Source organism: Sus scrofa, chromosome 13 (genome assembly GCF_000003025.6).
Source record: "Sus scrofa isolate TJ Tabasco breed Duroc chromosome 13, Sscrofa11.1, whole genome shotgun sequence".
In the NCBI taxonomy this organism is placed as follows: domain Eukaryota; kingdom Metazoa; phylum Chordata; class Mammalia; order Artiodactyla; family Suidae; genus Sus; species Sus scrofa.
In genome coordinates, this window is record NC_010455.5 from 79,531,696 (window position 1) to 79,555,015 (window position 23,320).

The 23,320-nt window shown below is 37.6% G+C and overlaps 1 protein-coding gene across 7 annotated transcripts in view; it reads right to left on the minus strand.

Annotated features, from left to right (window-relative positions):
• PIK3CB (phosphatidylinositol-4,5-bisphosphate 3-kinase catalytic subunit beta) overlaps positions 1 to 23,320 on the minus strand; it is a 183,808-nt gene that overhangs the window by 104,663 nt on the left and 55,825 nt on the right. For all 7 annotated transcript variants that reach the window (XM_021069526.1, XM_021069527.1, XM_021069529.1 and 4 more), the window contains one exon: positions 270 to 456. In XM_021069526.1, the coding sequence (XP_020925185.1) occupies positions 270 to 440 (171 nt within the window). In that variant the 5' untranslated portion in view covers positions 441 to 456. The remainder of the gene's footprint in view (positions 1 to 269; positions 457 to 23,320) is intronic.

Sequence of the window (23,320 nt, forward strand, 5' to 3'; positions counted from 1 at the left end):
AATGATTTATAGGTTAAACTTCCCTCAAATTTATCATATGATTTACATTAATAAATTTCTTTTTCGGCTGCACCTATGGCATGCAAAAGTTCCTGGGCCAGGGGTCAAATCTAAGCCACAGCAGCAACCCAAACCACAGCAGTGGCAATGCCAGATCCTTAAGCTACTGAGCCGCCCAGGAACTCCTATCAATTTTATAACAGAACATTTTCTCCTAAGTGATTGGGTAAATAAGCTATGTTAATAGCAATTTTACATGGTAACATTACCTGCTTAATATAGGAAATGGTAGCTTCCCGAGGTACCTCCAACTGGATATAAATCCCAGTGGGTAAAAGGAAATCCACAGGTATGGAGCCATCAGATGCTATCTGTGAATCCACTGCCCAGATGTCAAGGATGTCTGCCATAGCAGGAGGCATTATGAAGCGGAAGCACATTCATAACCATGAGGCCCTAGAAATCAGTAAGTGAATTACTTAGCCAAATTTTATACTAAAACATGATAAACTACGAAAGTCCATAATTACTCCTTGGGTTTCAATATAAAAATTAATGTAACAGGAAGCCAATTAAATTAAGCAAGAGTAAGCTACCATTACTTAAAAATACTTCTGGTTATCACTAGGTAAATTATATATACACACCACAATAATTCAAACTCAATGTAAGTGTATACAACATGTGAAAGATGAAAAGAGTACAGGGTCCTAAGAATTCAGTTAATAACCACTCTCCAGACTTTACTTAGATGATTAAGACTGACTTCTTCGGCCATGTTTTTCTTGGCAAATTCTATGAAAATGGCAATTAAGAGCCCCTTCTTCCAAAAATAATTTTCTATCAATCTCATGTGAGAAACAAAATGTCATGAAGTTAGTCCCATGACCCACCACCAAAGTATTAAAAAGATCAAACCCCTCAAACCATCTGTAAGGCCCTGTGACTCTGGTCCTATGCTTCTCTGACCACTTACTTGTAGCACTTACCCTTGTGCCACAAGTGCCTTTTATCTCCTGCTGCTAGACCTATGTTCACAGATATTGCTGATGCTTCCCTAACAAAAATCACTATTCCAACAAATGAACTCTTCAAGTGGACCATTTAAGTCTCATCTACTCATTAAAGGCTTCCTTCAAGAAGGCACAACAGTAATGCTGGAAGGAATGGGCACTCAAGTTCAAAAAAAAACAAGGTTCAATCCCATTTATTCAAAAAAATGAAAGTGTCGGAGTTCCATCATGGCTCAGTGGAAACAAATCTGACTAGCATCCATGAGGACGGAAGTTCGATCCCTGGCCTCACTCAGTGGATTAAGGATCTGGCGTTGCCGTGAGCTATGGTGTAGGTCACAGACTCAACCCAGATCTGGCATGGCTATGGCTGTGGTATAGGCCAGCAGTTACAGCTCCAAAACTACCCCTAGCCTAGGAACCTCCAAAAAAAAAAAAAAAAAAAAAACCGAAAGTGTCATGTCAAAAGAAACAGGCACCAACTTGAAGCATTTTTGAGCATCAAAAACAAAAATGACATGTATAATTAAAACATATCAAATATATACAAATATGAACCAATAATGATAGAGAAAAACCCTTTCGGTCTACTTCGGAGACTGTTTCGAAACAACCTTGGAAATACAAATATGGATTAAATATTAGATGATTGAAACAACCTTGGAAACATAAATATGGATTAAATATTAGATGATTTTTAGGGAAACACTCATTTTGTGAGGTATAATAATGGAATGTTTGTTATGTTTCCAAAAATCAGTCTTTATCAGTTCACTTAGATGTGGGGGTGGCAAGGATGGACTGCGGGTTTGGGGCTGGCATATGCACACTGTCGTATATGGAATGATTGGCCAACAGTGACCTGCTGTATAGCACAGAGAACTCTAGCCAGTATTCTGTAATAATCTATGTGGAAAATGAATCTGAAACAGAATGGGTGTGTATATGTATGACTAAATCGCCTTGTTATAAAGCAGAAATTATCACAACCTTGTAAATTAACTATATTCAATAAAAGTTTTTTAAAAATTAAAAAATAAATAAGTCAGAGATGCACAGTGAAGTATATAGAGAGGTAAAAATGACATTATGGGGAGTTCCCATTGTGGCTCAGTGGTTAAAGAACCCTACTAGCATCAATGAGGACCTAGGTTCAATTCCTGGCACCGCTCAGTGGGTTAAGGATCCCGCATTGCTGTGGCTGTGGCATAGGCCAGCAGCTACAGCTCCGATTGGACCCCTAGCCTGGGAGCCTCCTATGCCAAGGGTATGGCCCTAAAAGACAAAAAAAAAAAAAAAAAAAAAAAAAAAAAAATGACGTTATGCTTGGCATTTTCTTTAAATTATTCCATTTTTTTTTTTTAAAGTGAATGGGTAGCTGAATTCAAGAAAGGTACAAAGGTAATTCAATGTGAAGAGGGATAGTCTTTCAGCCATCTTTTCAAAGAGACTGATTGCACCTCACAGCATCAGCTCCCCAGATTCAAAATTATAACCTTCTCTGGTATTGGAGGGAGAAGCACTATAGTAGACTTAAGAATTTCTTGATGCAGCAGGTATATCTAAAATGGATTATAAATGTGAATTCATGGGCCCATACCTTTCCTACTTTCTAAGTATCTGGCATTCAAAACTCCCACACATACTACCCTTAATCCAGCCTTGCTGAACTGCTGCTTCCAGCATATTCCTTACTTTCTCCTGTCTCCTACTTTAAACCTATTATTCCCTCTCCCTAGGATGTTCTCAGCTACATATCTCCTGACCAACTCTTACTCTTCTAGACTTGTGGAATTTTCCCTAATGCTCCTCTGTGCACCCAAGCACCAGGGTATACCTGTGTCAAAGCAGGAGCATACTATATTGAAGTTTGCTGCTAAGTGATAGCACCCAAACCTCCTATTATTTCCAGCTCAATAAATGTTTACTTCTGGCTGAATGAATGGATGAAATTCTATGAAAGTTGTTAGCAGAACAATTATATTGGATCATCAAAAATGTGATTTAAATCATTCTTGACAGGAAAAAATTAAAATACGTAGCCTTTAACGTACTCTTTCAGCACCTTGTCTAAAAAAAATACTATAAACAGCTTCCAAAGATGACATCTTTATGGGACATCAAGCTAATATTTTACCAATATATAGATAAAATGCCACATATATCTAAATCTCCTAGAACTCCTTATGTTTAAAAACTTGAAATGATTTAATTCAGAAACCACTTAAGTCTACCTGCATAAGATATAAGCAACATGCTTTGTATGCTTTTATATATCTAGGCTATATTTTGCAATTGAAATGAAAATAATTACTTAAAAACTGGCAAAGCAAGTTGCAACAGCAAGTATTTTACTCCTGCCAACTCAAAATACATGGTAGAGTTTAATCCTTTTGCTTTACATTTAATCATGCTCTTTGCTTAAAACAACATCACACCAATCTCCAAAATCAATTTCCCTATCTTCAATTTCAAGGACAAAATTCTCATATTCAAAATGTCAACCTTTTGAGGTGAAATCTTCAGAAAGATTATAATGATTCATCAAAATAATGATGATGCTTAAAAAGCAATACTGTGTTTGAATGAGACCTAGAAATGTTTTTCTCAACTAAGAGTAAATTATAAAAAGAAATATAGTTGGCCCTCCATATCCACAGGATTCATATCTATAGATTCAACCAACCATGAATTCAACAAACCACAGATCAAAATTTCAGATACACAGGGTTGACTGTATTCATCGTACTACATCTTTTAATGAGGGACTTAAGTATTGGCAGATTTGGTATCCGTCGAGGTTACCAGAACCAAACCTCCACAGATACTGAAAGTGAACAATATTGCAATGTCACATCCAAGTACATAAACTTCTACCTTGATATTACCATATTAATAGTCTGAGTTAGAATGGCTGTCAGACTTTGAAAACACTATTACAGACATATAGCATGTAATTATAGTCTATCATATAGGTTGTTCTTAAGTGTCACTTTAATAAAAGCATATTTATTAGACCAGTTCTCAAGGCTTTCAAAGTACTTTAAGCTAAATATTACCTAGGAGAATAGCTTTCAGTCCTCTCACATTCAGTACTTTTTAAACAAGTATTTTAGGAGTTCCTGTCGTGGCGCAGTGGTTAACGAATCCGACTAGGAACCATGAGGTTGCGGGTTTGGTCCCTGCCCTTGCTCAGTGGGTTAACGATCCAGCATTGCCGTGAGCTGTGGTGTAGGTTGCAGACGCGGCTCTTCGGATCCCGCGTTGCTGTGGCTCTGGCGTAGGCCGGTGGCTACAGCTCCAATTCAACCCCTAGCCTGGGAACCTCCATATGCCGCGGGAGCAGCCCAAGAAACAGCAAAAAGACAAAAATAAATAAATAAATAAACAAACAAGTATTTTATAAATACTTTAAAAATACGAAATGAAATCAATTTACATACATATATACCCAATTTTTAAAAAACCATATAATGTCCTAATTGTAATATAAAGTGAAAATAAAAGAAAATAATAATGCATATTTCATTATGCAAATACTGAACATAACCATAATCCTGCAAAATATAGCCAGAAGTTTGAATCTATACATACAATCACCATGGATATAACAACTGCAAATACAGACTGATCTAGGTGGTTGTACTAATGGCTACTGGGGCCACTGATTTTCAAAATCTCTATCCTCCAAAATTAATGTACTAAAATCATGTAAAAATACTTTATAATTCTATATAATTACAAACTTCAGATCTAGGCTCAGATAATAGTAAGACTTTTAACCATTACATGATAGTAGCATCTCCCCAAACCACTGTATCAACAACAGGTATAACAAAATCATCCCCACAAATTTCAAAATAGGAGGGACTTGGCAGTTCCCCCTGTGGTGCAGTGGTTAACGAACACAACTACTATCCAGGAGGACACAGGTTTGATCACTGGCACCACTCAGTGGGTTAAGAATCTGGCATTGCCATGAGCTGTGGTGTAGGTTGCAGATGCAGCTCAGATCCTGCATTGCTGTGGCTGTGGTGTAGGCTGGCAGCTACAGCTCCAATTCAACCCCTAGCCTGGGAACCTCTATATACCGCCGGTGCGGCCCTAAAAAAGACAAAAGTCAAAAGAGAAAAAACAGGAAAAAAAAAAAGAGGGACTTCGCCCTGTCCAATTTCAGAATCACTACTCTAGGGTAATTCCAACTATTTCTCAAAGTATTAATGGGGCCTCCAAATTTATCTAGACCTAATTGTAGTCTGTATTTAAAATAGTACATGAACTATTTTAGGAAACATGGAGTTCTCTTTTGTCACAGTGGTTAAGGATCCAGTGTTGTCACTGCTATGGCTCTGGCTACAGCTGTGGTGTAGATTCAATCTCTGGCCCAGGAATTTTTGCATGCCACATGCCACAGGCGTGGCCAAACAAAAAAATAGTAAAGAAAATAATTTACCATACACTTCTACGTATCAATCAATAATGTTTCTTGTATTTGGCTATGTTGTCCTTGACTAATTCCTGAAGGGTAAAAGAAGCTCTAAGAAACTTTAGCCCTTAACTGATTAGAGGAATGTAAGACCAGTATTAACAAGCTCTCATAGATTTCAAGACTCTTAGTAAACATAATGATGGGGTAGTCTAACTAAAACAACATGGTAACTTGCAGTACTTCATGCAGAGCTTCAAGAACACTTTCAAGGTAGATACTAAGAGTGGGGCATACTTACAAAATGTGCTGTGCTGTAATTAAAAATTGTATATTCTGTTTTGGGGGGAGCACACGTGTGGCATATGGAAGTTCCCAGGCTAGGAGCTGAATCAGAGCTACAGCTGCCAGCCACAGCCACAGCAACATGGGATTTGAGCTGTATCTTCGACCTACAGCATAGCTCGAGGAAACACCAGATCTTTAACCCACTGAGCAGGGCCAGGGATGGAACCCGAATCCTCATGGATACTAGTCAGATTCGTTTCTGCTGAGCTACAACAGGAACTCCAAAAATTATATATTCTTTATCTGACCTAAAACTGACACTTTTGCTAAACAAATAAGGTAACAAAACAAATGGTAGCAGGTTAAGTCTTTTATAAAAAATATTTTGAAGAAAATTAAATTACTGCTACATAATTGAAAATAAAATATATTCTGAGAGTTCCCATTGTGGTGCAGCAGAAATGAATCCGACTAGGAACCATGAGGTTGTGGGTTCGATCCCTGTCCTCACTCAGTGGGTTAAGGATCCAGCATTGCCGTGAGCTTTGGTGTAAGTTGCAGATGCAGCTCGGATCCTGCATTGCTGTGGTGTAGGCCAGCCGCAGTAGCTCTGATTCGACCCCTAGCCTGGGAACCTCTCCATATGCCACAGGTGTGGCCCTAAAAAGACAAAAAAAGAAAAGAAAAAAGAAAAATTACTTTATCTTTTCCCTTTTTTTTCTTTCTTCTTTAAAGGAAATATTCCTCATAGGGTTACCCTAGCATAGCAAGCACAAGACCCTACCTCAGTTTAGTATCTCTCTTTTGTTTGAGCATTAAGCAAATGATCAAAGGCTGAGGAAAAGCATGAAACTACTATGAAAACAACTTTTCAAGGAAGCTATCAGAAGGCACAGGAACTTCAGCAGTGAAAATTAACTCTACTAATTCCTTAGACTGTAATTACAAACACATATCCTGTCAATTGTTCACTGGTAGAAAGAGAGGAAAGGGTTTAAACGTTCTCAGCTTCCCTAGCAATGTGCCAATAGAACTATGATTTTACTTCTTTATCAAGTGCTAAGCAGAAACCAACATAAACTTGTTACAGAGATGAACAAGTAGTTCAGACAAAACTTCACTGGAAAATCATGCAAAAAATTTTAAGAGATTGAAATGAAATTTTTAAAATAATATTAAATGCAACAGTATTTGCTGAGTATTTAAACTCGAAGTTCAGGTTTCAATCACAGACAAGAAGTTAGGATTTTGGGAGCGGAGGAGGGGGTCACCAGAGGCATGTAGAAGTTCTGGGACCAGGGACTGAACTGGAGTCACAGCAGTTACCCAAGCCACTGCTGTGACAACGCCAGATCCTTAACCTGCTGAGCCAGGGATCTTGATTTATTTGCACTTCACTCCCACAGCCATCCCCACCCCTACTACTGAAAACAACAACTCGGCCTTATTTATTGATTTGTTTACAATGAAGTATGCATTATACTGAGCACTAAAAAACTGAAGGGTACAGAATTCAATTTGTTAAAGATAGTTATTTTATCTGAATCAGTGTAATTCCATCTAAGAAATACCAATCACTAAAGAATAACTGGCAAGGAGTTCCTGTCATGGTGCAGCAGAAACGAATTCGACTAGGAACCATGAGGTTGCGGGTTTGAACCCTGGCCTTGCTCAGTGTGTTAAGGATCCAGCGTTGCTGTGAGCTGTGGTGTGGGTCACAGACGCACCTCGGATCCTGCGTCACTGTGGCTGAGGCGTAGGCCAGCGGCTGCAGCTCTTATTAGACCCCTAGCCTGGGAACCTCCGCATGGGCCGGAACCTCCATATGCCGCGGTTTCAGCCCTGAAAAGACCAAAAAAAAAAAAAAAGGATAACTGGCAAGACATTACTTATACCGTATCATTTACACTGAAATAACATTTTAAATGTGTCCTTTTAAAATAGAAGGTGGCACTTTAAACAGCTTTTAGAAAATATCTTAGATTATATAATTATATAGATTATGTAATTTTAAAAAACTTTTCAATTATTCAGTAAACTTACAATGATCCAAAGGAAATACTCAGGTTACAGATACGCAATCTATTATTAATATGTCTGTGTTCATGAGTACTTCTAAACTACAGATTTTCATTCTTAGTACTTAATGTTATCCATGAATGCAGAGCAATTGTTTAAAACCACAACACTTAATATACCAAAATGGCTAACCTAGACACTAATAAAACTAACCCTCATCTTGCTTAAGCAATTCCTCCATTTCAAAATTTTCCCAACAAGCAGTCTATAATGCACAAACAGCTGGGAACCATAGTAAATATCCTGAAGAGGACAGCATATATCTAATATTAAAACAAAATCAATTTTTTAAAAAATGTATATTATTACCATAAAGTTTCCCATCAAAAAAAAAAAAATTACTGTCCTAAGGTCTTAAAGGACATAGCTCCAAAGTATAAATTTCAAATTCAATAAAGGAATCATCTCAGATAAAAATTATCTAGTATGTGGGAATGCCCCTGTGGCACAGCAGGTTAGGATCCCGCCTTGTCACTGCCGTGGCCCTGGCTACTGTTCTGGCATAGGTTCAATCCCTAGCCCAGGGAAATTCCAAATGCCACAGGAGCAGCCAAATAAATAAATAAGAGTATTTAAAAAATTAACTACTATGCAAATCTTACTTTTTCTATTTTGAATGTTTAACATAAAGTCTAACGTTAAGTCACTGAACTCTTCATTCTATCATTCTCTTTAATCTAATAGAAGTTTCCTCAATATTGGAAGAGTGTCACAAAGATTTTATTATTGAAATACTAAGTGGTCCGTTTTATAATATGATTTCACCAAGATGTTTTCTGCACAGCTTGGATTTTATAACCTTGGATAACTTACTTAAATTCTCTGACATTCACTTCCTAATTTATGAATAATAATAGTAATATCCACCTTGCAAAGTTAAAGGATTAAATAAAATAGCACATACAGAAAAGCACATTGCATAGCATTTGACATAAAAAAAGTACTCAATTGGAGTTCCCGTCGTGGCGCAGTGGTTAACGAATCCGACTAGGAACCATGAGGTTGCGGGTTCGGTCCCTGCCCTTGCTCAGTGGGTTAACGATCCAGCGTTGCCGTGAGCTGTGGTGTAGGTTGCAGTGCGGCTCGGATCCTGCGTTGCTGTGCCTCTGGCGTAGGCCGGTGGCTACAGCTCCGATTCAACCCCTAGCCTGGGAACCTCCATATGCTGCGGAAGCGGCCCAAGAAATAGCAACAACAACAAAAACAAAAAGACAAAAGACAAAAAAAAAAAAAAAAAAAAAAAAAGTACTCAATAACTAATGACTAATATTAATTTATAGTAAGATCTATTTCTTTCCAACAAAAGAAACAGCCATTTGTCCTATTCAATTATCAGCCTGGTTTGCTTGATGTGAAAGGAATTAGAGCAGAATTTCTTGGATAACTTTTTTTTTTTTTTTTTTTTTTTAATTTAGGACAGCATTCGCAGCTTACGGAAGTTTCCAGGTTATGGGTCGAATTGGAACTGCAGCTTCCAGCCTATGATACAGCCATAGAAATGCCAGAGCTGAGCTATACCACAGCTCATGGCAACACTAGATCCTTAACCCACTGAATGAGGCCAGGGATCAAACCCACATCCTCATGGATACCAGTCAGGCTCATTACCCCTGAGCCACAATGGGAACTCTAAGAGCAGTATTTCTTAAACAGTGGTCTCTAGTGAGCTACAGGTGGTTTGCTCACATGCGTTTCCCAAAATTAATTACAGTTTCAATAGAAATGCCACAAAACAACTCCATGTTGGAAGAACTGTGTAGTTTAATTTTCCTTGGGGAACAGTTAATACTTCTAAATCTTAGCAAACATATTTTACTTAATTTCTGCTATAGAATTTACTTTTGTTAAATATTTATTACTATTAGGTTGCACCATTTATTTTATAAACAACAGCTCAAAAGCAATTCAAAGATATCGAAATTAGAAGTGCAAAGTTTAAAGTTATATTCCTTATAGAAAAACAAATACAATTTTTACAACTGCCAAAAAAAGGTTCCAATGATAACATTAATGGCAATGCTCAGAAAGAAGGCAGAATGAGCTACCGTAAAAATTCCTACATCAAACTGGGCACTGCATAATATCAATGGCATACAACATGACAGAGCAATTCCTACTTTGTGTGTATACTGGTAGAAATTTTGCTTTATGAAAGCCAAAACCCCTGGAGTATCTATCAGTGTTCAGTGACTTTTTGTTCTGTTTATGAATGAAAAGCATGAAACAAGAGTAAGAATTTCTCATTTTGTTAGTTATTTTGCGAGCCATGATACAAAATCAAAAGTAGCAGATATATGTACTACTCATGGAATATGTTACCAGTACAACATCCCTGTGTCAGGTTTACCAATTTGTATCCCTACTACACTGGTAGATGTACACAGTGTACACAGTATCCATAAGCCACTATAAGGTACCAAATTACACTGGCCAGAATGGCCATCATCAAAATGGGAATGTAAACTGGTGCAACTACTGTGGAAAACAGTATGGAGATTCCTCAAAAAACTAAAAATAGAATTAACCATTTGATCCAGCAATCCCACTCCTGCCACTCCTGGGCATTTATCCAGAGAAAACCATGACACAAAAAGATACATGTACTCCAATGTTCACTGCAGCACTCTATACAATAACCAAGACATGGAAACAACCTAAATGCCCACTGACAGAGGAGTGGGTAAAGATGTGGTACATATACACAATGGAATATTACTCAGCCGTAAAAAAGGAAAGAAATAGCAGCATGTGCAGCAACATGGATTGACCTAGAAATTATCATGCTAAGTGAAGTCAGTAAGACACTGAGACACCAACATCCAATGCTTTCACTTACATGTGGAATCTAAGAAAAAAAAGGACACAATGAACTTCTTTGCAGAACAGATACTGACTCACAGACTTTGAAAAACTTATGATTTCCAAATGAGACAGGTTGGGGTGGCAGTGGGATGGGCTGGGGGTTTGGGATGGAAATGCTATAAAGTTTGGTTGTGATGATCATTGTAAAACTACACATGTAATAAAATAAATTGAGTAATAAAAAAAACTCAAATACATTCCAATTCCAAATAAGTTTAAATTAAACAACAGTTTATCAGATAATGCAATGTCCTAAGTGACTTCATAGAATGGTGACATATCTATTTGCCGCCTGTTAAATTAAAAATTATTAGAAATAATGATTTTCCCATTTTAATGTATTGCCGCTATTAGTTTTTCCATTAAAAAATTCTGGAGTTCCCGTAGTGGTGCAGTGGTTAACGAATCCGACTAGGAACCGTGAGGTTGTGGGTTCGATCCCTGCCCTTGCCGTTGCTGTGAGCTGTGGTGTAGGTTGCAGACGCGGCTCGGATCTTGCGTTTCTGTGGCTCTGGCGTAGGCCGGCGGCTACAGCTCGGATTCAACCCCTGGCCTGGGAACCTCCATATGCCACTGGAGTGGCCCACGAAATGGCAAAAAGACAAAAAAAAAAAAAAATTTTTTTTTAAATAAATAAATAAATAAATAAATTCTATTCTCAGCACAATCTGTGTACTAACATTATGTGTGCAGTATTCAAATAAAAGACATTCCGCTTTTAAAGCAAATTAAATTAATGGTGTAGTCTGGTTCATCTCTGTGGTGAAGCCAGTTCAATCCCCAGCCTGGTGTAGTTAATTAATTAAATTAAAGCAACTGTTGTCACCCTCTCTCAATTCTGGAGTGTCAATGTTTCTCATTTCTAATTGGTATGATATCTTTCTCTATTAAGAAGTTTTATGCAGTAAGGATTTAGGTCTCTACAAAATCAGTAACAGTCGAGGGTAATCCGAGAGGCCTACAGTCTCTCCATAGTCTGAGAATTATAGTCTTGAGGATCACACAAAACACCAGAATCTCAGCAGCAGTCTATGCTTTAGTAGGTTTAGAAATGCAATGACTCTCAAAGTGCACAGGGAACATTAAATCATAAGGTGCTCTACATACAACTCATACTTTTTACCCTACTTTTTTTCTAACTCCTTCCACTGACAATCACTGAACAGATAATAAGGTTTGAAACAAGCTGTATAAATTAGCATTGTTGACTTAAAAGGCATTAGGGAATTTTATTTGTTTGTTTGTCTTTTTGCATCTTCTAGGGCTGAACCCGAGGCATGTGGCGGTCCCCAAACTAGGGGTCCAATTGGGGCTGTAGCCGCTGGCCTATGCCAGAGCCACAGCAATGCGGGATCCGAGCCATGTCTACAATCTACACCACAGCTCATGGCAACGCTGGATCCTTGACCCACTGAGCAAGGCCAGGGATCAAACCCACAACCTCATGGTTCCTAGTTGGAGTCGTTAACCACTGAGCCACAACGGGAACTCGTATTAGGGAATTTTAAATAACTCCCATATTCACAACAATTTTTTAAAAGTTATTATTGTCAGATAAAAGTATAAACAGAAATTTAGATAAATAATCCATAACAATGGTATTCTAATAGGGAGTGGGGATAGGTCATTATTGGTGTTATTTCTTCAGATTAAACAGGCTAATGAAAATTTAATTCAGCAGATTCCCGGGTCTAAAGAATGCTAACAATCTTCCCACAAAGATTATAAAAAATAAAAGTCACATCACCTCCATTATTCCAAAACATTGCACACTGCTAGCCTCTTTAAGATACTCAATTTAAAGTCTGTCAGTCAGTTTCTGATACCAAAGGAGACAGGTTTCTGGGGGTGGGGGGGTAATGGTCTGGGGGTTTGGGATGGAAATGCTTTAAAATTAGTTTGTGATGATGGTTGTACCGCTATGAATATAATAAAATCAATGGCATCCCCTCAAAAAAACAAAAAAAGAAAAAAAAAGAAAATAGATACTCGATTTAAATGGTTTTGGAGTTCCCATCATGGCGCAGTGGAGACAATCCGACTAGGAACCATGAAGTTGTGGGTTCGATCCCTGGCCTCACTCAGTGGGTTAGGATTCAGCGTTGCTGTGAGCTGTGGTGCAGGCCGAAGATGTGGCTTGGATGCCACATTGCTGTGGCTGTGGTGTAAGCTGCATCTGCAGCTCCGATTGGACCCCTAGCCTGGGAACCTCCATATGCAGCGGGTGCAGCCCTAAAAAAAAAAGATAAAATAAAATTCAATGGTTTTAATTCAAATATTTAAACTTTTTATCAGGTAATGCTAATTAATTATTTCATTGTTCCTAGTTTTCAGTCTGCTTTCTTCTGTTCTATTCTAGATGTTCAATCATACTTATCAACAAGAAATAGGAAATTATTCTAATTGGATATTTATTACCGAGAAAGATATATATCAGAGTTCCCATGTGGCTCAGCAGGCTAAGGTTCCAGCATTGTCACTGCATTAGCTCAAGTCACTGCTATGGTGTGGGTTCAACCCCCTGGCCCCCCAGCCTGGGAACTTTTGCATGCCCCAGGTGCAGCCAAAAAAAGCAAACAAAAAAATAAAAGGAAAAGAAAAGAAAGATATATTTTATTCTCCCTTCACCCTGTTCTTTCTCTTTCACCTCCAAATGCATAGCATTTGGCGCATGGGAACTAATTATTAAAACTATTTCAATCACTGGTAAACCATTTAGGTAAATATGATTATTTTCCTAAATATATCAAAATAATAGGACAAAGACTTACTACCAAAATCTAGTATAAGTTATGGTGATCTTCTATAGCCACTGAAGATACAGCTGAGAGAATTCTGTATGATGGGCAAGTACTTCCTATTTTAAAATATTTTTCTTGCTTTAAAATGATATATTTGGAGTTCCTGTCTTGGTGCAATGGAAATAAATCCAACTAGGAACCATGAGGTTGCGGGTTCAATCCCTGGTCTCTCTCAGTGGGTTAAGGATCCAGCATTGCTGTGAGCTGTGTGGCGTAGGTCACAGATGTGGCTTGGATCTGGCATTGCTGTGACTGTGGTGTAGACCAGCAGCAACAGCTCTGATAAGAACCCTAGCCTGGGAACCTCCATACGATGCGGGTGCAGCTCTAAAAAAAAGACAAAAATAAAACAAAAGAATACATTAACAAAAAAGTACCCAATGAATTACTATAAAGCAACCCACAATCCAGTTCAAGAATCAGCATCTCAGTGACTCCCTGGATGTTCCTTCCAGGCAGCCACCCCCTCTCAATACAACTCCCACTTCTATGGTAAGAACTTCTTTGCATTTTACACATTTTAGGTAACAGTACAAAAGTGAAGCAAATAATTCTGGCTTACTGGATACACTTTTGTGCCTATCATGGGATACATATTTTATACAAAAGTTTCATAGTCTAGACAACTGCCTCTGTTTCTCAATTCAGTAGTAACGGACCCAAAAGACTAACTAGAGTGGTTTATTATTATTTTTTTAATGACAACAAATCTTCACCTGAGAAATGATATCCTATCAGTTCTGGCAGCTATTTATAACAACTGACATCAAATAATCAGAAATGACTGTATACCAAAGGATACCCACATATAAGTGCTATGACGGTGAGTCATAAGCCAGATGGTACAAGCATAGAGTGATGCTGGTGAGTAACTAACCAACAGCCCTCACATCGAGGAACGGAACCAGTGCCAGAAAGCCATATGAATGGCAAACAGTAACACAAGAAGAATTTTAAATGGCTTACAGCTGTAGAAGAAGCACTATTCCGGGCTCTGAACCTTTTATTTATTTCCATCATTTTGAAAATATAAGTCATGAGACAAAAAAATTAAATGAGAGCCCTAAAAAGTCAACATTTCTCCCAAGCCATTGCAGAATTACTCTTCTGCACACTGGTGTTAAGTTTGGTCTATGCAAGCATTTATTTGTCTGTTTTAAAACTTTTCCTTGGAGATCAAATTTTCTTGTAAACTATCCAGTCATAAACGACCAAATGCTCCTGTGCGTAGCTTTCACAGTCCCTTCACTACTGACACTAAACAAGGAATACCACACACACACAAAAAAAAAAAAAAACCCCTAGGAAAAAATGAAGAAATAACTGTCGCTGGTGCCAACTTTTCCTTCACTGCCTATTCTCTTTAGAGAACACATCAGGAGAGGCAGGCCAATGGTGTCCTCTCAGTGCTAGGCCTCAATCAAGAGAAAGAGAACAAAAATATTTGGAATTCAAGTTAATAAATATTTACTAAGTACTTGTTCCCTTTAAGATGCTATATCACACACATGATCAAGGGAGGATGGGATCACAAAAATAAAACAGCAGTTTGCAACCCAGTCTGCGCCAGAGCCTTGAAGTCTGCTGAGAGTGAGTGAAGGTATGTGTTGTTTCGTTCAGACGGTGCTCCTTAGACTGCTGGAAGGAATAAAGACAGTGAAGGCTTACAGGACTCATTGCAGTGTTTTCCACCTCAACCCAAACAGAACCTCACCCACAAGAGATAAGGATGGAGTATGGAAAGGGGCAAGTATGGAGTAACCGCTTTAGCTTCACAAAGGGGAAGAGAAAGTGAGATTATCTGGGGATCAGGAGTCCTCACCTGAAACACTGAGGTAGCATCACAGCATCACTGTCATGAAACCCCCTCATTGCTTCACTGCCCCAGCCTACAACCTGCGTACAATAGAGCAAGTACTAGGAGTTTCATGGATAATAATTCATCACAGATCACTATGTCTAGGTTCCAAAGAAATCTGAAATCTTCATCTATTTATGCTCCAAACTCAACTTTTGGATAGTGTCCTATATTTATAATACTACACTATATTTAATAAATCACATTTTGTTTCAAAAACATCAGACAGCATTATTTCTAAAATGGCAGTTTTTTCTTGTGATAAGAACTCTTAAGATCTATTCTCTTAACCTTCAAATAGAAAATACAGGAGTTTGGTAACTTGTTTAATTCAGATTTCACTATCAGTGAGAGCAAATGGTCCTTCTCTTTCTGTCTTAATTATTTCACAGAGTATAATGCATTAAAGGGTCATCCATGACAGAAAAGGCAAGATTTCCTTCATTGTTTTTTTTCCTCAGATAAAGTGTTTTTTTAAATTTTATTGAAGTAGAGTTGATTTACAATGTAGTATTAATTTCTGCTGTCCAGCAAAGTAATTCAGTTACACATAAATATACTTTTCCATATTCTTTTCCATCATGGTTTATCATAGGCTACTCATCACAGTATTTATAGTCCCCTATGCTATAGTTTGTTTATCCATAAGATTTCCTTTGTTTATGGCTGAATAATTTTCATGTGTGTGTGTGTATTTTTTAATCTATTCATTCATTATAGACACTTAGGTTGTTTCCAGGTCTTGGCTATTATATAAAATGCTACAATAAACACAGGGACACATATCTCTCTTAGTGCTTTTGTTTCCTTCAGATAAATACTCAGAAGCAGAAATGCTGGATCACATGATATATCTATTTTTAATTTTTTGAGGGACCTCCAACAGATATGTTCTTTCTTTTTTTCCTTTTGTCTTTTTAGGGCCACACCCACAGCATAGGGAGGTTCGCAGGTTAGGGGTCAAATCAGAGCTGTAGCTGCTAGCCTACACCACAGCCACAGCAACACCAGATCTGAGCCGCATCTGCAACCTAAACCACAGCTCAGAGCAGCACCATATCCTTAACCCACTGAGCGAGGCCAGGGATCGAACCTATGTCCTCATGTATACTAGTTGGATTCGTATCTGCTGAGCCATGACAGGAACTTCTCCAAAAAATATTTTCATAGTGGCTGCACCAATTTACATCACCACCAACATGCAAGAGGTTTCCCTTTTCTCCACAACTCAAAACACTTACTAACTTTCATCATTTAGGGTTATCACCCATTTTTCAGGTTACCTTTTCATTTTGTTGACAGTTTCCTTTGCTGTGCAGAGTTTTGTTTTGTTTTTGTTTGTTTTGTTTTGTTTGGCCATGCCCGTAGCATGTGGAAGTTCCCGGGACAGGGATCAAACCTGCCCCACAGCAGCAACCTGAGCCAGTGCAGTGATAATGCCAGATCCTTAACCTGTAGTGACACAAGGGAACTCTATGCAGAGGCTTTTTGATTTGATATAGCCCCACTTGTTTATTTTTGCTTTTGTTTCCTAATACAAGAAATCATCACCAAGACCAATATCAATGAGGAGGTTACTGCCTATGTTTTTTCCTAGGTGTTTATGGTTTCAGGTCTTACATTCTAAGTCTTCAATCCATTTTTAGTTTATTTTGCGAATAGTATAAAACAATGGTCCATTCACATTCTTTTGCACCTGGCTGTCCAGTTTTCCCAACAACTTTATTCAACAGGCTACCATTTCCAATTGTATACTCTTGGCTCCCTTGTCATAAATCAATTGTACATACAGAAATGGATTTATTTCTGGGCTCTCTAGCCTCTATTACATTGGTGTTATGTGTCTGGTTTTATGCCAATATCATACTCTTTTAACATCTATAACTTTTTATATAAATTGAAATCAGGAAGCTATTTTTTTTTCCCACAACTGCTGTGGCTATTTGGGGTCTTCTACGGTTCCATTGAAATTTTAGGATTGTTTTATTTCTGTGAACAATGGCACTTGAATTTTGATAGGTATCATATTGAATCTGTAGATTGTTTAGGATAAAATAGATATTTTAACAATATTAATTCTTCTAAATTATTTCTTTCATCAATGTCATATCATTCTCAGTCTTTTACCTCCTTGGTTAAATTTACTTGTAGGTATTTTATCCTTTTTCATGCAGTTATAAATATAATTATTTGTGGGTTTTTTGGGGGTTTGTCTTTTTTTTTAGGGCTGCACCCACAGCATATGGAAGTTCCCAGGCTAGGGGTCAAATCGGAACTGTAGCCACTGACCTACACCACAGCCACAACAAAGCCAGGTCCTTAACCCACTGAGTGAGGCCAGGGATCAAACCTGTGTCCTCATGGATGCTAGTCAGATTCATTTCCACTGAGCCACGACAGGAACTACATAATTATTTTCTCTGACAGTTCATTGTTAGTGTACAGAAATGCAAGAGATTTTTGTATATTGGTTTTTATATCTGTCAATTTTACTGAATTCATTTATCAGTTCTAACGTTTTTGGTGGAGTCTTCAGAATTTTCTACGTATAATATATAATAGTATGTTATCTGCAAAGAGAGACATTCCTTTCCAATTTAGATGCCTATTTTTCTTCTTGCCCAATTACTCTGGTTAGGACTTCAGACCATGTTGAAAAAAAACAACAAATGTGGGCATATTTATGTGGTAACTGATCTTAAAAAGCTTTTGGCTTTTTCACCATTGAATGTGATGTCAGGTATGGGTTTGTCTTCTATGGCCCTAATTAAGTTGAGAGTTCATTCCTTAAATACAGTTTGTTGAAAGTTTATATCAAATAAATGTTGAATTTTGTCAACATTTTTCTTTTTCTCCAACAATTGAGATGATCACATGATTTTCATCCTTCATTTTGTCATTATGGTGTTTCACACTGATTGATTTACAAATGTGGGCCATCCATGCATCCCTGGAATACATACCTCTTGACCACAGCATATGATTCTTTTAATGTACTATTAAATTTGACTTGTTACAATTTCATTGAGGATTTTTGCATCTACACCTATCAGGGATATTAGCCTATAATTTTCTTTGGTTGTGGTGTTCTTATCTGATTGTGGTATCAGGGTAATGCTGGCCTCATAATAAATGAGTTTGGAAATGTTCCCTTCTCGTCTATTTTTTTTTTAGGGGAATTTGAGAAAGACTGGTAATTCTTCTTTAAATGTTTGGTAGAATTCAACACTGAAATTATCTAGTCCTGAACTTTTGTTTGCAGGTTTTTGTTACTGATCAATCTCTTTACTAGTAATCAGTCTGTTGAAGTTTTCTATTTCTTCATCATTCAGTCTTGGTAGGCTGTATGGGTTAAGCATCTGGCATTGTCACTGCTGTATATGGGCTTGTCTGTTTTCTTGGCAATACAACAGCATTATTTTTGGGGTTCCCTGGTGGCCTAGTGGTTAAGAATCTGGCATTGTCACTGCTGTGGTGCAGGTCTGACCCTGGCCCAGGAGCTTCCGAGTGCCATGGGCACAGTGAAAAAGAAAAAAAGAAAAAAAAAAAAAAGAATATTCTTTAACACAATACACAAAAATAAACTCAAGATGGATTCAAGACCTAGATATAAGACCAGGTACTATAAAATTCCTAGAGAAAAACACAGGCAGAACACTCATTTACATAAATCATAGCAATATCTTTATAGATCCCTAATGGACATAAAAGCAAAAATAAACAAATGAGACCTAATTAAACTTAAAAGCTTTTAAATTTTTATTAGGTTTAATTAAGTTTAATTAATTAGGCACAACAAAGGAAACAATAAACAAAACAAAAAGACAACCTACAGAAGGGGAGAAAATACTTGCAAATGATGTGACCAACAAGGGCTTAATTGCTAAAATATATAAATAACTCATATAAATCAATATCCCAAAAAAATCAAAAAAGGACAGAAGATAGAAAAAGGCTTTTCTCCAAAAAGACATACACATGGCCAAAAGGCACATAAAAAGATGCTGAACATCACTAATTATTAGAGAAATGAAAATCAAAACTATAATGAGCTGTCATCACACATCAATCGGAATGGCCATGATCAAAAAGCCTAAAATTAATCAATATTGGTGGTGGTATACAGAAAGGGAACCATTCAACTTTTGGTGGGAACGTACATTGGTACAGCCGCTATGAAGAACAGTATGGGAGTTCCCGTCGTGGCACAGTGGTTAACAAATCCGACTAGGAACCATGAGGTTGCGGGTTCAGTCCCTGCCCTTGCTCAGTGGGTTAACGATCCGGCATTGCCGTGAGCTGTGGTGTAGGTTGCAGACGCAGCTCGGATCCCGTGTTGCTGTGGCTCTGGCGTAGGCCGGTGGCTACAGCTCCGATTAGACCCCTAGCCTGGGAACCTCCATATGCCGCGGGAGCGGCCCAAGAAATAGCAAAAAAAGACAAAAAAAAAAAAAAAGAACAGTATGAAGTTTCCATAAAAAACTAAAAATGGAACTACCACATGATCCAGCAATCCCACATCTGAGCATACATCCAGAAAAAACTATAATTATTTCAAAAAGATACATGTACCCCAATGTTTATTGCTGCACTATTTAGAACTGCCAAGACATGGACGCAACCTAATGTCCATTGATAGAGGAATGGGTAACAAAGATGGGATACATACACACACACACACACACACACACACACACACACACAGAGGAATATACCCTGCCATAAAAAAAGAATGAAATAATGCCATTTGCAGCAATACGGATGGACCTAGAGATTATTATACTAAGTGAAGTAAGCCAAAGACAAATATATGATAACGCTTATACGTGGAATCGTAAAAAAAAAAAAAAGATACAAATGAACATTTTTAGAAAACAGAGACAGACTTACAGACATAGAAATCAAACTTATGGTTACCAAAGGGAAGGAGAGAAGGTATAAATTAGGAGTTTGGGATTAAAATATACATACTACTAAATATAAAATAACCAATTAAGGATGTACTACATAGCACAGGGAACTATGCTCTATATCTTGTAATAACCTACAATGGAAGAGAATGTAAAAAAAGACCATATATATATATATATATATATATATATATATATAAAACTGAATCATTCTACTGTACACCTGAAACTAACACATTATAATTCAACTATATTCCAATAAAAAAAAAAATTTAAGTAAATGGAGAAAAAATGTATTGGCTAAAACATTAGCAATGAAAGAGAGCTTTAAGAATCCAAATTATCTGAAGTTCTCTGGTAGCCTGGCAGTTAAGGCGTTGTCACTGCTGTGACTTGGGCTTGATCCCTGACCTGGGAACTTCCACATGCCCCAGTACACCCCCCCCAAAAAAGAACCCAAATTATCTAACAAAGTATGGAAAACTAGCTCAAAAAAACTAAAAATTACACGATAAAGGGTTCTGTCTAATGACCTGGAATGAATTTAAAACAGGTCCCCAAATTCTTTTACTTTTCTCCTGTTGAAAATTCAGGGCTATCATCCCTCCCCTTGAATCTGAATTCGGTGACTGCTTGACTAATTAAATAAAACAGAGGCAATGTGCTAATAGACCTGGGTTTAAGAAACTGGCAGCTTACAGCTGCTATTTCTTAAAACACTTGCTTATGAGATGCTCGTTTTTAAGAGCCATGTGCAGGTGTTTTGTCCAACCCCAAATGACTGCCAGCACCACAAGCCCAACTTCTTAGTAACTAGGCCTTCACAACTTTAGCCCACAAACTTTAAGGTTTTAGATCTGAGGGCCAGACATTATGAACTAGAAACAAGCTGACTCTACTACGCCTTCCTCAAGTTCCTGACCACAGAGCAAAGGCATAACAAAATGGATGTTTTACACCACTCAGTTGTGATGGTTTGTTAAAGCAATAGATACACCTGGAGCAAGATCTCTATTAGGTGGAGTAGTTATACTAAAGCCAAGAACTGATTCATTTGTTTACTTAAAAAAAGTATACATACATTTCCTTAAATATATTTTTTCTCAACATCATTTCTCATAAGAAAAATTTTCTGTGTTCATAGAAATAGCTTCAGTATATTATCAAACAAGTTAACTTCTGAAATTATTATTACACAAACCAAAATCCTACTGAAATTTAAATGAAACTGAGAAATAAAAGCTAAAATTAAATTACCAGTGATAACTGGTAATACTCAATGCTAGCGTCATTTCTCTCAAAAAAGGAGGTATATGGTAAATGAGTTTTTAAATATATGTAAAAATAAAATTTCCATTACCCAACTTTGATCTATCAAACTTCAGTTACAAAAATTATCGAGATTGGAGTTCCCTGGTGGCTCAGCAGGTTAAGGATCTGGTATCATCACTACAGTGGCTCAGGTCACTGCTGTGGCATGGGTTCTATCCTGGGCCTGGGAACTTCTACATGATATGGGTGCAGTCAAAAAAAATTTTCAAGACAATTTTCTTTGCCTTTTTTTTTTTTTTTTTTTTTTGCCATTTAGGGCCATACCCGTGGCATATGGAGGTCCCCAGGCTAGGTAGAGCTACAGCTACCGGCCTACGCCATAGCCACACCAAAGCTGGATCCAACCCACATCTGCAACCTACACCACAGCTCATAGCAACACCAGGGATCGAACCCACAACCTCATGGTCCCTAATAGGATTCATTTCCTCTGTGCCACGATGGGACTCCTTTTTTTGTTGTTTCTTTTTTTTTTTTGTTATATATATATATATATATTTTTTTTTTTTTTTTTTGTCTTTTTGCTATTTCTTTGGGCCACTCCCGCGGCATATGGAGGTTCCCAGGCTAGGGGTCCAATCGGAGCTGTAGCCACCGGCCTACGCCAGAGCCACAGCAACTCGGGATCCAAGCCGTGTCTGCAGCCTACACCACAGCTCACGGCAACACCGGATCGTTAACCCACTGAGCAAGGGCAGGGACTGAACCCACAACCTCATGGTTCCTAGTCGGATTCGTTAACCACTGCGCCACAACGGGAACTCCTCTTTTTTTTTTTAATTCACTTTTTTTTTTATATTGGAGTATAGCTGATTTACAATGTTGTGTTAGTTTCGGGTATACAGCAAAGCAATTTGGTTATACATGTACATCTATTCTATACATCTATATATGTACATCTATTCTTTCTCAGAGTCTTTTCCCAAATAGGTTATTCCCTATGCTATGCAATTGGTCCTTGCTGATTATCTATTTTTTACATAGCAGTGCATATATTTTAATCGTTAACTACTAGTCTATCCCTTCCCTCACGTTTCCCCTTTTGGTAACCAAAATTTTGTTTTTGAAGTCTGTGAGTTGTTTCTGTTCTGCAAATAAGTTCATTTGTATCTTTTTTTTTTTATTTCACATATAAGTGATATCATATGATATTTGTTTTTGTCTGAATTACTTTACTTCGTATAACAATCTCTAGGTCCATCCATATTGCTGCAAATGGCATTAATTCATTGTTCTTTTTATGGCTGAGTAATATTCCACTGTATATACATGTACCACATCTTCTTTAACCAGTCCATTGTTGATGGACATTTAGCTTGCTTCCACATCTTCTTGGCTACTATATGTAAGGCACTGCAACAAACACTGGGGTGCATGCATCTTTTCAAATTATGTTTTTCTCTGGATGTATGCCCAGGAGTGAGGCTACAGGACCATATGGTAGTTCTATTTTTAGTTTTTTAAGGAACATGCATATTGTCCTCCATAGTGGTTGTGCTAATTTACATTCCCACCAAGAGTATAGGAGAGTTCCATTTTCTCCACATCATGTACAGCATTTACTGTTTGTAGACTTTTTAATGATGGCCAATCTGAACAGTGTGAGATGATACTCCACTATAGTTCTGACTTGCATTTATTTCAGTAATTAGTGATGTTGAGCACCTTTTATGTGCTTTTTGGCTATCAAGACAATTCTCTGAAACATAACTGCTAAAATGTAGAGTCCACATTTATGAATAAACTGATAT